This window comes from Telmatherina bonti, assembly GCF_933228915.1.
Source record: "Telmatherina bonti genome assembly, chromosome: 19".
In the NCBI taxonomy this organism is placed as follows: Eukaryota; Metazoa; Chordata; class Actinopteri; order Atheriniformes; family Telmatherinidae; genus Telmatherina; species Telmatherina bonti.
The window spans coordinates 33641630-33657506 of NC_136617.1; the positions used below are offsets into that span (position 1 = coordinate 33641630).

At 45.7% G+C, this 15877-nt stretch overlaps 1 protein-coding gene across 2 annotated transcripts; it reads right to left on the reverse strand.

Annotated features, from left to right (window-relative positions):
* Positions 1 to 1732: 1732 nt before the first annotated feature.
* Positions 1733 to 14681, reverse strand: ppp1r10 (protein phosphatase 1, regulatory subunit 10). Of its 2 annotated transcripts, XM_079258669.1 has the most exons (18): positions 14551 to 14681; positions 12215 to 12335; positions 12043 to 12129; positions 11826 to 11961; positions 11698 to 11749; positions 11530 to 11619; positions 11325 to 11453; positions 11144 to 11249; positions 10965 to 11068; positions 10768 to 10892; positions 9589 to 9748; positions 9177 to 9320; positions 8794 to 9040; positions 8638 to 8713; positions 8346 to 8555; positions 4851 to 4968; positions 4417 to 4776; positions 1733 to 3095 (listed from the first exon to the last, which is right to left on the reverse strand). In XM_079258669.1, coding segments are annotated over exons 1-18 (2418 nt in total). In that variant the 5' UTR covers positions 14552 to 14681; the 3' UTR covers positions 1733 to 2943. The 2 variants fall into 2 exon arrangements, with proteins under 2 accessions (XP_079114795.1, XP_079114796.1); XM_079258670.1 differs by lacking the exon at positions 14551 to 14681 and having other exon boundaries at positions 12215 to 12323.
* Between the last annotated feature and the right edge of the window lie 1196 nt (positions 14682 to 15877).

Consider the following 15877-nt stretch of genomic DNA (forward strand, 5'->3'; position numbering starts at 1 on the left):
TCCATGGTAACTAGCAGGACATTCATCTCCATGGCAACTAGCAGGACCATCATCTCCATGGTAACTAGCAGGACCCTCATCTCCATGGGAACCAGCAGGACCTTCATCTCCATGGAAACCAGCAGGACCCTCATCTCCATGGAAACTAGCAGGACCCTCATCTCTATGGGAACCAGCAGGACCTTCATCTCCATGGTAACTAGCAGGACCCTCATCTCCATGGGAACCAGCAGGACCTTCATCTCCATGGAAACCAGCAGGACCCTCATCTCCATGGAAACCAGCAGGACCCTCATCTCCATGGAAACCAGCAGGATCTTCATGATTTATTTCAAACAAAGGCAGTCATGGTAAACACATTAGGAGAGTTTTTTAGAGCTGGAATCAAACCTTTCACCACAAAACAGTAAAAGTTAAACGAGATGTGTGCTTGTGTCTGCGAGCTGCCAGAGTTTCTGTCCTACAAAGACCAACGTCTTTGTAACCAGCAGAGTCTGTCTTTTTAATGGAGGACATAGTCCAACGATACAATGAGCCGCGTAAAGATGAGATGAATATGTCCAGCTCTTTCCATGATGATGGTTGAAACTGGTCTGAAACCAGGACTCTGTGATGGTTCTGAGTCAGGATGTAAATAACAGAACATCAGAAGAGGCCTAATGTGGGGAATGACTTCAGTTACTTCCTGGAGTTACTTACTGGTGATTTAGTTCCATTGTTTAGTCTCTGACTGTGCGTGTAAATAACACACACTGTAATGTGTGTAAATAACACACTGATACAGGACCGTGCGTGCGTTAGTTGAGTCTTCCTGTTCTGCGTGAGGCCGACTGGATTCGGTTCCTGTGCAGGTGAGCTGACTCCTTTGCGGGGAAGGCCTGAGTAAACAGAAGCTGTTCCTGCTGTTGGAACCAGGATGTGGATCTTTGCTGCTCCATCCCTGTAGTAGCAGCAGTTCAATATTTGTTCTTCTGGGCTCAGTTAGAACCACTCCCATCAACGCTTCCCATTCACCAGCTGCACTCAGTCCCACCCTGACAACACGGATCTGATGTGTGTGTGTGTGTGACACACACGGTTGGTTCAGACGTGTTTCAACACTGGCTGTTATTTATCTGTTTCAACTTCACCGCAGAAACTAACCAAGTCTTAGAATCTTATATTCAGCCAAAGCTTCTGACTGTTTGTCTTGTTTAGGGAGCGATGTAGTGGACAAGAGCAGAACTTGGAAGATTTTTAATCATTTTTTATCTTTTAAATGATTAATCTTTTAACGTTACATCGCAGAGGCTCTGTTTGAGATTACAGTTCTGTTCTTGCAGCCAGATTTAGCTGTGAAATGTCTCTTCAGACCTCCTACTGTGCGTTTCTGTCTTCATTTTTATCTTCAGCTGTGAAAAGCAGCAGCTTAGTCTGGTGATCATTTCACTATTATAATGGAAAAGGAGTCCGACAGAGCAGCTGGGTGAGAAGCTCACGCTGGGACTCCAACCTGGAGCCACTAAACCAGCTGATCTACACGCCAGCATCAGTTGCATTCGCTCCACCCAAAATCTTCAAATCAAGCTGTTTATTATATTCCAAACAATAAAACCCCACTGATTCCAGATAAACTGACCTGGATTCAAGCCATTTTAGGAGGCGGGACTTTAACCTGGGATTAATAACAATAAAAAGACAATTTATTCTGATATGACTGGAAGCGTTTATTGTCATCTGCACAGAAAGGACACAGGTTCCCAAAAAAATTACCTTCTTACTTTGCCGTCCACACTGAATGCCAGAACAGAATCATTGAGCTAATTTAAGAAGAGCATGCAAAAACACAGAAACATAAAATATAAACTCCAAGTAAAATCATTAAAAACATACATTTACCTAGAGAATATGGTCATTAATCATGATAATCTGATAAAACATTCAAATCTGATCATGTCATAGATCGGTAATGTATAATATACACTGCAGTAGAATATTGACATCTGATAAAGAATTTCTTTTTGCTCAATAACCTGGTAGATTATTAATGTCGGATCATCTAGTAGAGTATTTAGGATCTGGTAGACTATTTATGATTATCTTGTAGGAATGAGTGATAATCTAGTAAATATCAGGTTTTTAATGTCTGATAATCTATACCTGATAATCAATGGTTTGAGCAAGTACAACCAGTATTCATCCATAAGGTATAAGAAGCTGTTGTGTGTGTGGAAGTGCACTGTAATGTAATTTCTCTTTGAAAGAAAACACAGTCGGTGTGTATTTAGACATTTATTCAATACATCGTGTAGAAAAGAACTGAAATGAATTTACATGAATGTTGTTCCAATTTCACACAGACTGGAACCAGTTTAAATGGCTCCGAACTCAGACCGTATTAAAAAAGAAACAAAAAGCTGGAAGAGCAACAAAATACATTACATTCCTACAGTCCCACAGGAGACAGAAAAATGTTGTTTTCACAGAAAACACTCGTCATCATCAGCATCTCCTTCATCCTCGTCTTAACACTGACAACACGAACCCTTCTGGGTTCACATGAGAGCCGCAGGCAGCGGCGCCGAGATCAGCGGCGCGCTTTACGTCATGATTGTCTCGCTCACGCGGCGGATATCTGAGTTCCATCGGCGTCACGTTGACTTCCTGCTGCTGGCTCCGGATCAGTTCAGGAGCTCGCCATGGTGGAAGGACGCCAAGACGTTGCTGCTGCTGCAGAACCGAGACAGGACCGTGTTCCATCAGTCGTCACGTGAGGTGGGATCTCTGGACTGCGGCGTCTCATTCGGCTCAGAGGCGTCAGGGTTCTGAGGACGTCCATGACGGGCGGCTTGTTTCAGTCTCACCATTAAAACTAATGAGCATAAAAATTCCCAGTCTGAACGTTCCGCGTCGATCCGATGGGACCAGAATCTGCTCCAGGTGGTGGAAGCTCGCCCCCTAGTGTCAATGCTGGGGGTGCATGTTGTGTTGGTTGGTGGGGTAGTTGGGGGGCAGCGGGGGTCCGTTAACTCCAGGGTGGTAGAAAGCACATTTGCTCTCGTACCTGCAGCTTCCCTTCATCATGAAATGTCGACACACCGGCCTCTTGGACATATCTGCCAGGAGAAACAACAACTTCAGATCCAAACCATCAAAAAAACACAGAATAATAAAACCATTTAATATTAGTAGTGGTTCCTGCTGCCAACTGGATTTATACCAGTACAACTCTGGCATACATTACAGCCGCGTAGCTGAAGCTCTCGCGCTCAAGCATAGAGTTACTGCTAAAAACCGCGGTTGTTCTACGTTCTTCTGACTTGAAGCGGGAGTTTGGGTACCTGTCAATCAAAAGGACACGCCCCTAAATATGCCAAACTTTATGATTAAATTTCTTTTAAACGGGCGAGTAAAAAAAAAAAAATTCACTCCCCCCCCCCAGTTGTCATGAAGGTAAACCTGACCTATTAAACCAAAAATGGATTTTTGTACCAGGCTGTAAACATGTTTATTTCTGCCGTAAACATGTTTATTTCCACTGTAAACATGTTTATTTATGCTGTGAAGTTGGTCTTTTTAACATGGGAGTCTGTGGGGATTTGCTCTGTTTTGCAGTCCCTAGTGGATGAAGGGGGAACTGCAGTTTCCGTATAGGCTTCACTTTTAACCGCAGGAGGTTGCCGCTTGGTCGTGTTACAGCAACTCTTCTGGTTAGGTAAAAAATTCAGTGGGATGGTCCAGAAATCGTGAAACAAGCCATCACATACTGGCCAATCACAGGGCAGAACATCCATGCGCCGCGTAGCAGGAGCGAGCGTCAGGTCTGGAAGACGTTTGGCCTCTATGGACCGTGACACGGTAACATCGATCCAGGTGCGAGTGACTTCAGAGATATTCTGTATGTCGTTAGGAGACTGAGGCGGGGTTCTGATCAGAACACGCTCATTGATAAATGGTTGTAACTCATTTTCAGTTAGAAACCAATAAGCGTTACCAGTCCCCTGGCTTCTGATGTCAACGTGAATCATGACCAGGCGGATGGTGATGGTTATTGTAAAATAATGAGTAATGAAAACAAGATCTTGAGGTGGTTGTTTTTTTTTTTTTTGAGGCAAGGGGACGGATTTCGGCGCAACACCGGTCGTCATGTTACAATTTCGTAACAGAAGATGTTAACCTCTGCTGGCCGAACCTGGCTACGCAACACGATTTAGCACAACTATATTACACCAAGCGTAGGATTTGTTACGTTTTCTATCGTTTATTTATTAGAGACGTTATTTTTTTACAGACGTACGTACATACGTACATTTAAGTAAAAATACATAAATTTATGTAAAAATAAATTTGCGTATGTCGAGGCAGTTTGTGTTCCACGTGGAACAGCCGTCCTTCGCGTTTCCCTGGAACACCCATCAGTGTGCGTTAACAACTTACCGTTGACGTTGTTGTGTCCTCCTCTGGGCCCTCCTCGACCTCGGCCCCTGAAGCCCGGCTCTCCTCCTCGACCTCGCCCTCCGCGGTGAAAATGCCCCCCTCTCTGCGGCCCCCCCCTCATCGAGTCGTCTCCCCAGTAGTTGCCGTTGTCTCCTCGGCCCTGACCCGGCGGTGGGCCCATCATGCGGGGCCCTCCGCCGGGGTTGAAAGGCGGACCGTGGCCGTGGGGGGGTGGCGGGTGGTTGAAACGGGGGCCGCCGGGCGCACTGTTCGGGGGGTAGCCGCCGTTCATGGGCATCGCCATGGGCATGTTGTTCATGGCGTTCATGGAGGGGTTGTGTCCCAGAAGCCCCTGGTTGACTACAGAAAGGATCACAGTGAGAACAGAGACCAGACAGAGTCCAGGTGAGGCAGCGTTGCTAGGGGCAACAGACCTGGTGGGGGGCCGGTTTGGTTCTGGGACTGCTGCAGGGACCCCAGCAGCTGCTTGATCTTGTCTGAGAAGTCGGGTTGCTTTATCAGCTCCTCCGTGGACTGGTTTCCCGAGGCGCCCTGGGGACAAACACACACACCGTCAGGGACAAACACACACACACCGTCAGGGACAAACACACACACACCGTCAGGGACAAACACACACACCGTCAGGGACAAACACACACACACCGTCAGGGACAAACACACACACACCGTCAGGGACAAACACACACACCGTCAGGGACAAACACACACACACCGTCAGGGACAAACACACACACCGTCAGGGACAAACACACACACACCGTCAGGGACAAACACACACACCGTCAGAGACAAACACACACACACCGTCAGGGACAAACACACACACACCGTCAGGGACAAACACACACACCGTCAGAGACAAACACACACACACCGTCAGGGACAAACACACACACCGTCAGAGACAAACACACACACACCGTCAGGGACAAACACACACACACCGTCAGGGACAAACACACACACCGTCAGAGACAAACACACACACACCGTCAGGGACAAACACACACACACCGTCAGGGACAAACACACACACACCGTCAGGGACAAACACACACACCGTCAGAGACAAACACACACACACCGTCAGGGACAAACACACACACCGTCAGAGACAAACACACACACACCGTCAGGGACAAACACACACACACCGTCAGGGACAAACACACACACCGTCAGAGACAAACACACACACACCGTCAGGGACAAACACACACACACACTGTCAGGGACAAACACACACACACCGTCAGGGACAAACACACACACCGTCAGGGACAAACACACACACACACCGTCAGGGACAAACACACACACACACCGTCAGGGACAAACACACACACACCGTCAGGGACAAACACACACACCGTCAGAGACAAACACACACACACCGTCAGGGACAAACACACACACACCGTCAGGGACAAACACACACACACACACTGTCAGGGACAAACACACACACACACACTGTCAGGGACAAACACACACACACACCGTCAGGGACAAACACACACACACACCGTCAGGGACAAACACACACACACCGTCAGGGACAAACACACACACACACTGTCAGGGACAAACACACACACACCGTCAGGGACAAACACACACACCGTCAGAGACAAACACACACACACCGTCAGGGACAAACACACACACACCGTCAGGGACAAACACACACACCGTCAGAGACAAACACACACACCGTCAGAGACAAACACACACACACCGTCAGAGACAAACACACACACACCGTCAGGGACAAACACACACACCGTCAGAGACAAACACACACACACCGTCAGGGACAAACACACACACCGTCAGAGACAAACACACACACACCGTCAGGGACAAACACACACACCGTCAGAGACAAACACACACACACCGTCAGGGACAAACACACACACCGTCAGAGACAAACACACACACACCGTCAGGGACAAACACACACACACACTGTCAGGGACAAACACACACACACCGTCAGAGACAAACACACACACACCGTCAGAGACAAACACACACACACCGTCAGAGACAAACACACACACACCGTCAGGGACAAACACACACACCGTCAGAGACAAACACACACACACCGTCAGGGACAAACACACACACACACTGTCAGGGACAAACACACACACACCGTCAGAGACAAACACACACACACTGTCAGGGACAAACACACACACACCGTCAGAGACAAACACACACACACCGTCAGAGACAAACACACACACACCGTCAGAGACAAACACACACACCGTCAGAGACAAACAAAGACACACACCGTCAGAGACAAACACACACACCACCAGAGTCCATACATACTGTATGTCCATACAGGTGTGTGTTTGTTTCCTGCAGGTGTGTGTGTTTCTGTAGGTGTGTGTGTGTTTCCTACAGGTGTGTGTTTCTGTAGGTGTGTGTGTGTTTCCTACATGTGTGTGTTTCTGTAGGTGTGTGTGTTTCTGTAGGTGTGTGTGTGTGTTTCCTACAGGTGTGTGTGTGTTTCTGTAGGTGTGTGTGTGTTTCCTACAGGTGTGTGTGTTTCTGTAGGTGTGTGTGTTTCCTACAGGTGTGTGTGTTTCTGTAGGTGTGTGTGTTTCCCTACAGGTGTGTGTTTCTGTAGGTGTGTGTGTGTTTCCCTACAGGTGTGTGTTTCTGTAGGTGTGTCTGTGTTTCCTACAGGTGTGTGTGTTTCTGTAGGTGTGTGAGTGTTTCCTACAGGTGTGTGTGTTTCTGTAGGTGTGTGTGTGTTTCTGTAGGTGTGTGTGTGTTTCTGTAGGTGTGTGAGTGTTTCCTACAGGTGTGTGTGTTTCTGTAGGTGTGTGTGTGTTTCTGTAGGTGTGTGAGTGTTTCCTACAGGTGTGTGTGTTTCTGTAGGTGTGTGTGTGTTTCTGTAGGTGTGTGTGTGTTTCCTACAGGTGTGTGTTTCTGTAGGTGTGTGTGTTTCCTACATGTGTGTGTTTCTGTAGGTGTGTGTGTTTCCCTACAGGTGTGTGTTTCTGTAGGTGTGTGTGTTTCTCTACAGGTGTGTGTGTGTTTCTGTAGGTGTGTGTGTGTTTCCCTACAGGTGTGTGTGTTTCCCTACAGGTGTGTGTGTTTCTGTAGGTGTGTGTGTGTTTCCCTACAGGTGTGTGTGTTTCTGTAGGTGTGTGTGTGTTTCCCTACAGGTGTGTGTGTTTCTGTAGGTGTGTGTGTGTTTCCCTACAGGTGTGTGTGTTTCCCTACAGGTGTGTGTGTTTCTGTAGGTGTGTGTGTGTTTCCCTACAGGTGTGTGTGTTTCCCTACAGGTGTGTGTGTTTCTGTAGGTGTGTGTGTGTTTCCCTACAGGTGTGTGTTTTTCCCTACAGGTGTGTGTGTTTCTGTAGGTGTGTGTGTGTGTTTCTGTAGGTGTGTGTGTGTGTGTGTTTCCCTACAGGTGTGTGTGTTTCCCTACAGGTGTGTGTGTTTCCCTACAGGTGTGTGTGTTTCCCTACAGGTGTGTGTGTTTCCCTACAGGTGTGTGTGTTTCTGTAGGTGTGTGTGTGTGTGTTTCCCTACAGGTGTGTGTGTTTCTGTAGGTGTGTGTGTGTTTCCCTACAGGTGTGTGTGTGTTTCTGTAGGTGTGTGTGTTTCTGTAGGTGTGTGTGTGTTTCCCTACAGGTGTGTGTGTTTCTGTAGGTGTGTGTGTGTTTCCCTACAGGTGTGTGTGTTTCTGTAGGTGTGTGTGTTTCCCTACAGGTGTGTGTGTTTCTGTAGGTGTGTGTGTGTTTCCCTACAGGTGTGTGTGTTTCTGTAGGTGTGTGTGTGTTTCCCTACAGGTGTGTGTGTTTCTGTAGGTGTGTGTGTTTCTGTAGGTGTGTGTGTTTCTGTAGGTGTGTGTGTGTTTCCCAGATCTTTACCATGATGGACGTCAGCAGCTCCTGGACGTTGACGGACGGGGGAACCGGATTGCTGGCGGTGCTCGGGGTTTGTGGGCTGTGTGACGGGTTGATGTTGCCCATGAGATCCGCCAGGACTCTGGGCAGCTTGGATTTCTCCAACTGGGGCGGGTCCTGCTGCGACGTGGTGTCCATGGACTCAGCGTAGGCATCCTCCAACATGGAGGAGTCCTGCAGAGACAGCAGACTGGTTAGGAGGACCCGACAGAACGTCCACATGTCCAGATGGGTGTGCTGGAGTTTGGATACAAACCTCGTCCAGAGGGATGAGACGAGGGGGCATGGGCTCATACGGTTCTGGATCTGGCTCATGGGGACTGTCAGGAACACTGGGAAACAAACGGCGGTCAGTTTTCTAATGAGAAAAATAATGCAGTGAGACGAGCAACAGCTTGGTGCAGCTTCATACCTCTCCTTGTTGAGGAAGATCTCCTGCAGGATGCCCATCTCGCGGTCTCTCTGGGTCAGCTTCTCCGTGCTGTTAGCTCCAGGGGTGACAAGACTACCAGTCAGGGTCAGGGGTCTCGGGGGGGTCCAGGGCACCCTTTCTTCCATGGCGTCATGCGACAGGCGGCGAGCCATCTCAAACGTGTGTCTGTCCATCATCAGCTCTCGTTTGGCTGCTTCGCCGAAGTCTTTGATCTTGTTGACGTTGACTAAAGAAGAACATCAACGGAGATGAAATCCAGCTGAGATTAATTTACTAAATGTTTTCATTTCTGTTGTTTTTAAGTCATTTTTCAACCTTTAACTCATCTTCTCAATCACACTGATGAGAGAAGCAGTCCTTACCTCTCTCTGTCTCGTCCAGGTCAAAGTAGAAGTAGTGTTTGAGCTGCTCCTCTTCCGCCCAATGAACGGTTTTCTTCTTCTTGCCCTTCTTGGTGAGGTTCTCCTCTTCTCCACGAGGTTCTGCCAGGGCGTTGGGCTTCTCACCTGCAGACAAAAGGAACCGATAATTAACCAGATGGAGCGGAAGGTGTTGTCTGTGTTTCCACATCATTTAACACACTGACTTCTACTTCTTCTGTAACCTTCAGAGTGGAGTTAATGACTGAAAAGCAGCTAAAGTTTAACCTCCCCGGTGTTTCCGCTTCAGAGCAACGGAGATGAAACGCTTCCAGCGACCAAACGCACGGAGAAACTGCTCAGCTAGAAAAGCAAAAGGCTCAAGACAAAAACAATCCAACAATCTGGTCCTTACCACTCTCAGCACCTTCTGGGTCTTCAGAGGGAACCGGGGTCCCGGGCTGCTCCGGTTCCTGGTTTTCATCAGCAGGAGCCGAGGAAGCCACACTTTCTGGGGATGATGGTTTGGCAGAAGATGAAGAGTACGAAGCAGGTTTGGTGTCAAACGGACTCGCCTGAAGACAAGAAGAGGATACATGAGTGGTGGTTCCACTAAACTGGTTCCAATGCTGGAACTACATCAACCAGTTCTAAACATCCTTATTTATATCCTGGTTTGATCCCAGTTTAATCTGGGTTTATAATCCAGGTCCAGTTTAATCTGGGTTTATAATCCAGGTCCAGTTTAATCTGGGTTTATAATCCAGGTCCAGTTTAATCTGGGTTTATAATCCAGGTCCAGTTTAATCTGGGTTTATAATCCAGGTCCAGTTTAATCTGGGTTTATAATCCAGGTCCAGTTTAATCTGGGTTTATTATAAAGATCCAATTTAAATTTATGATCCAGTTTAAACTGAGTTTACAATCCTGATCAAGTTCAATCTGTTTTAATCTGAGTTTATCATCAAGTTCCAATTTAATCTACATTTATGATGCAGATCCAGTTTATTCTGGTTTCATGATCCAAATCCATCTAAATCTGAGTTTACAATCCAGATCTAGTTCAATCTGGTTTTATGATCCAAATCCAGCTTCATCTGAGTTTATGATCCAAATCCATTTTAATATGGGTTTATAATCCAGATCCTGTTTAATCTGGGTTCATTATCAAAATTCCAATTTAATCTAAATTTATGATCCAGATCTAGTTTAATCTGGGTTTATGATCCAGATCTAGTTTAATCTGGGTTTATGATCATAATAATCTGGGTTTAAAACTGGATTTTCTGTGTACCCCCTTACTGTCTGCTGCTACAATAAACTCAGTTGGTGTTTATGGGTTCATCTCTGTGTTCACTGCTATAAAACATGGTCAGAGGTCAGAGAGTAACAAATGGTGCAGAACTACACCAAAACCCGGCTCAGAAACAGGTCTAGCAGCAGCCCTGAACCAGAACTCAGAACCACTTTGGTGTACAGGGAGAGGTTTATAGCGTTCAGATGGTTTTAGATCGTTTTTCTAGGAGGGAACTGAGACTACAGAGACTAAATGTGGAGGATGTGTTGGTGTTAAATGCTTAGACTGGGTCAGAACCTTGTTAGATGTTGGTGAGACAGCCTTATTTGCAGGAGCAGCTGCACTTGCTTTCTTCTTCTTGATCTTGATCCCAGGAACTGGAGCGGAGTTCAGGGCATCAAGGAACCCAGTGGCCTCCATGGCTGCAGTAAAGACATACATGTAAGCGTCTACAGTGACTCGGTTTGTCGTGAGGACAACACGCCTGGACTTACGTGGTGCTGGAATGAGTTTGACTTTGATCTCTTTGGCAGAATTTGACGGCGTGTTCAGAGGTTTGTATTTTTTCTCCAGAGGAGGAGCATCTGAGAGACCAGAGCTGCTGGAACGGAGGAGAGGGGTCAGTTGGCCACCAGGGGGCACCGTTGAGCATGAACAGAGGAGGAGGACTTACCTGGGTCTCTTCAGAACGGGGGGCTTTATGTTGTACTTGTCGCCTAGCTGGGGGGCAGAGGGGGCCTTCTTAGCAGGGGTGGGGTTGGGGGCGTCCATCTCCAGTCCTAAACACAGATTAGATGTTTATAAAGCAGGTTATGAAGCGTCTGAGCCTCTTCAGGAGCTCAGGTCAGACCTACCTATGGAGCGGATCTTAGCGTGGCTTGGAGCATGAGCTTTGGGCTTCTCCTTTTTCTTCTCCTCATCTCCACTCTTTTCTTTCACGTCCCTCACTGGCACCTTGCTCTCCTCCTTCTTCTTCTTCTTATCTGAAACAGAAATGAAGCCAGTTAGTCGATGCTGGAAGGAAGAGTCTGAAAGTCCGGGTGATTTGAGTGTGTTTACCAGCAGGAGAGCTGCTGCTGCTCGAGACACTCTGGGAACGAATCGTAGCCATCCAACCATCTACGAGTACGGCCGCCAGCTTCCTGAGGTCTGACAACACAGAGAGGGGTTAGATCTCAAAGCTGCCTGGTTAACAGCTGCAAACGTTGCAGACCAAGACAAACTCACCATCAGTTTCTGCACTTTTACTCAGCTGCTTCACTAGTTTGGCTGTGTTGTTCTGCAACAAGATAAAGAGAGAGTTAAACAAGCAAAGATGGCAGCATGTAGCTCCAATAGGTGGGCTGAGACTGTACCTGTTTGAGGTGATCAACCTTCAGAGGAAGCTTCTGCAGCGTGAGCAGGATGAGTTGCAACAGAGGGGTGTTGTTGGTGGTTTTGGAGTAAGTGAGCCATGAGTTGAGAAGCCTGTAACCACCGACTCTGATAAACCTGCAGGAAAGAGAGAGCACCTGATTTACACCGTTTTATTCAAGATTTCCAGCAGAAGACGTGAAAAGACCAGATCCTTACCTGTTGAGGATGTCATGGGACTTTGTCTGCAGCAGGATGTTCAGGTACATACATCTGCTGACCATCTTAGTGGAAGCTTTCATTAGGCTGCAGGAGTTAAAAAAGGGTTAATCATTACGAGGTGTTAATGTGAAAACCCTGAGGTTCATCATGGGTGGGGTCAGATCCTCACCTGAACACCTTTGGGACCCCCTCCAGGCTGCGCAGCTCTCCATCCTTTCCCAGCAAAGCCCCCACACCTTTCAGGATCTCCCTGGGGTCTACCGGTCCTCCTGCCATGTCTGAAACACACACTTCACACAATGAATACAGACATCAACGTGTGGAATCACACCGTCAACATGGATGAAAAGTAACTGATGGTTTGTTACATCAAGACTGTTTGCCTGCCAAAACTCAAAGAACAAGATGGCTTCACCATGTTTACTCCCAAAAAACACGGAAAACCTTCATACGGAAGCACGCAAGAGCCCACCTGAACCAGGTCGATGGTTCTTAGAACCAGACCGCATCTTTGCTCTAGTTCTGGTACCAGGTTCATGTTAGGAGTCAGAAAACACCACACTTCACTCAGAGGAACAAAGCTTGGTGTTTATAACACTGATATACATATTAATATATTCACCATAAACCAACTTTTTATTATTTTTATTATGTCTCTGATTTTTTATTTAGATATTTCTCTGATGATGGAGAAACTCTTTAACTGAACATCCAAACCACCAGTCTGAAGTCACCTTCTCTGAGGGGTGTTTAAACTTTTAACAGCAAGCGAGCATAAACACCGGATCAAAAAACAGTAAAGGTGTTTACATTGTTAAAAAAAAAATAAAAAAATAAAGAGCATACATCTTTAAAATACAGCAATGATTACTGTTTTAATTGATTAGCGCATGACATAACATGAACCTGTTCCCATTTGTCATCTGCTGAGAGGACGAAGGATTCAGTAATTTCCCTGAGACAAACTGGATGAAGGAAGAAATGCTTGGAAACCGGAACATTAGTCATCTTCATCAGAGATGGACACAGATGAGATGGATCTGACCTGCCAAACTCCTCGTAAGAGAACACCTGAGGCCACTTACTGACATCTACTGGTTCATTCACGTCTTCACACCATCTGGGACACAAACACGCTGCTACTGTGTACAGTCATGGAAATGGCTCTGGCGGCTACAACTTCAAACTGTAAATAAACCACTAGGGGGGAGGGGGGGGTTGAGCTGGACTCAATTCAATCACAACAAACCAGCCCTTGCATCCATCTCCACATGGTTTCCTGAGCTTTAAATGCATGCATTTATTTTTCCAGTTATACCAGATTAAGAGTTGTTTTTGTGCCAATCTGTGTATGATTGTACATCATTATCAGCATGGCTGGAAAATGTCAGGTGTGAGGAATCAGTTAGGTCTTACCCGTGTAACTGTAGAAGTTTTATATTGTCTCAGACTTCCAAAAACACTGCAAATAACTCACAATCCTGAAAATATCACAAGTGTTACACATACACAAACACACAGTCATTGGTAAGAATGACCCTGGGTAGGGTGGGGCAAAGGTCAGCGACACTGTGGTGGTCCCACTACCACTAGTAAACAATGACCTCTCAGTAACTGCTAAGTTCAATAAACACTGTGGTTTACTGGACTGGTTATAATGGTTACACATTAGTCTGGACTACAAGGAGTAAAAACACGTCAGGTTACATGAAGCCAGTTCTGAGTGGCTGAGCGCGAGGCCCACTCCGCTCTGAGCCGTTAACAAAGGGGGAGGGAGCGCGCGCAACAGCCGTTAACAGCTTCCGCGAGGACCAACCCCTTTCAACAATGGCCACCATGGTAAAAACAGCGAGCAGGCGGCGAAGGCCACCGCAACACGCTTCTAACCAGCTGCACGGAGCCGGGGAGAGGCTGGGACTGCTCCGCACAAGTTCTAACAAAAATAAAAACCGTCCAAACGTTGCTCCGAGGAAAAACATGGAGCCCGCTGGGAAGCAGACAAGCGGCCGTATCCACCACATCCCGCCGGGTTTGAGCTCCGAGACAGCACTTCTCCCTTCATCCCGCAATCTTTATCCGCAGATTGCCGTGTAAATGGTGCCCAGTGTCCCTGTGCTTTAATTATCGACACACAATGCTTCATCAGATACCTCCTCAGACCTAAAGCAATCTTTATGTGCAGATTGCGGTTGGTGTTCGTTCCTTGGAGAAGCCCCTACGAAACATTTGGCAGGCAAAAGTCCGACTTATATCTGTGCCTAAGGCAATCTTTATGAACAGATTGCTTATGGAACGAATTTCGGTTTCATATTTTATTTGATCATTTCGTCCATCCGTCTCACACACAAAGGGACGGAGCAGTGTGCGTCCGACCACTTTTCTGTGTGAGCTCATACTAGAAAACTGGATGCCAAGAAACAAGCCAGCTACCGCTACATTGCCTATTATCTACGACAATTTTCATTTGATGAATATCGAGTCAATTTAACTTCAAAATCAACTTACTATTGATACTATAGATCCTCAGCGTCACAGGTCTATTATGATGTGCTTTTCAAGCACTTATTGCTCTTATTTCATCAAGTTTATGTCGTCAACCTTCATGGTTTTAATTTGAACTGAAAGACTTCTTATGGGTGGGGCTGTGATAGCTAAATGCTAGCCTTTCCTTCGGCAACAAACTGGAGGCAAAAATAGTAATCAAATGTCCATTACTTGAAGAAAAAATATGAAATTGAGAAGAGTTGTTCAAAATCCTCGACGGCTCAGTCTTCGGCAAAACAAATTCATACCTGTGGAAACACACAGAAAACAACCATTTACTGTTGATCGTCTGGTATTTATATAGTCCTTAATTAAAATATATATATTTTTTTTTTAATGTTTTGTTATTCATTCAACAGTAATTTCGCATTTACAGAAGAATGACGCCTTCACAACTTGCCTAGTTTCTGCTGACTTCACTTACCTTTGACCAAATCCAGGAATGAGCTCGAGAAGGAGGGACTTCGCTTTTATACTGCGTGACGCTTTTGACGTCATGACCAGTGTTTTTTCCGCTTTTTCACGGAAGCAAAATGGCGGATTGCCGACCTTGCCTTTTTCAGTCAAGGACGTAATGGCGAATCTGAGCGAGTGCAAAATGTTATCATGAATTTCTTCGAGTAGTTCCTTCAAAAGTATTACATTTTCACATCTATGAAGCAGTTATAAAAAACACCAACTGTTTTTTGTGATTTAGTTCTGTTTTAATGGTTTTTAAATATATAAATTTAGTTAATAATATTTCTTCAAAATGGCGGCTGGGTTGTTGGTCACATGAGCCAGAGAGAGATAGATAGATAGAGAGAGAGGGCGCGTTTTCTGTGTGGTTTTTATTTTATTTTATAACCATTAAAAAACATTACATAGAGATTCGGACACAATTGATAGTACATAATAGATTAATACAATAATAACATGTACACATGCAGTATATGCAAATATAAAAACATACAACTAGTATTTAAAAGAGAAATGACATTGATGACAAAAAAAAGCACGATTCATTCAGGATTCATTAACAGAAATACATTTACATGTTCAAATAACATTTACAAATGAAGGCATAAAACTCGTAAATAAAGAGGAATTGTGTATTTGTGAGAAAGCAATACTGGTTGTTGTTTATGTCAATCAAGCAATAAAATAAAAGAGTAAAGGCCATGATAAAGTTACACAATTTATATAAATGATACTAAATATTTAATTAGGATTTAAGTTAATTTAAATATTACGGCTCAAACCATCTAATAATCTTTCAACTTTTACCTTTAACCCCACTTGGAGAGAA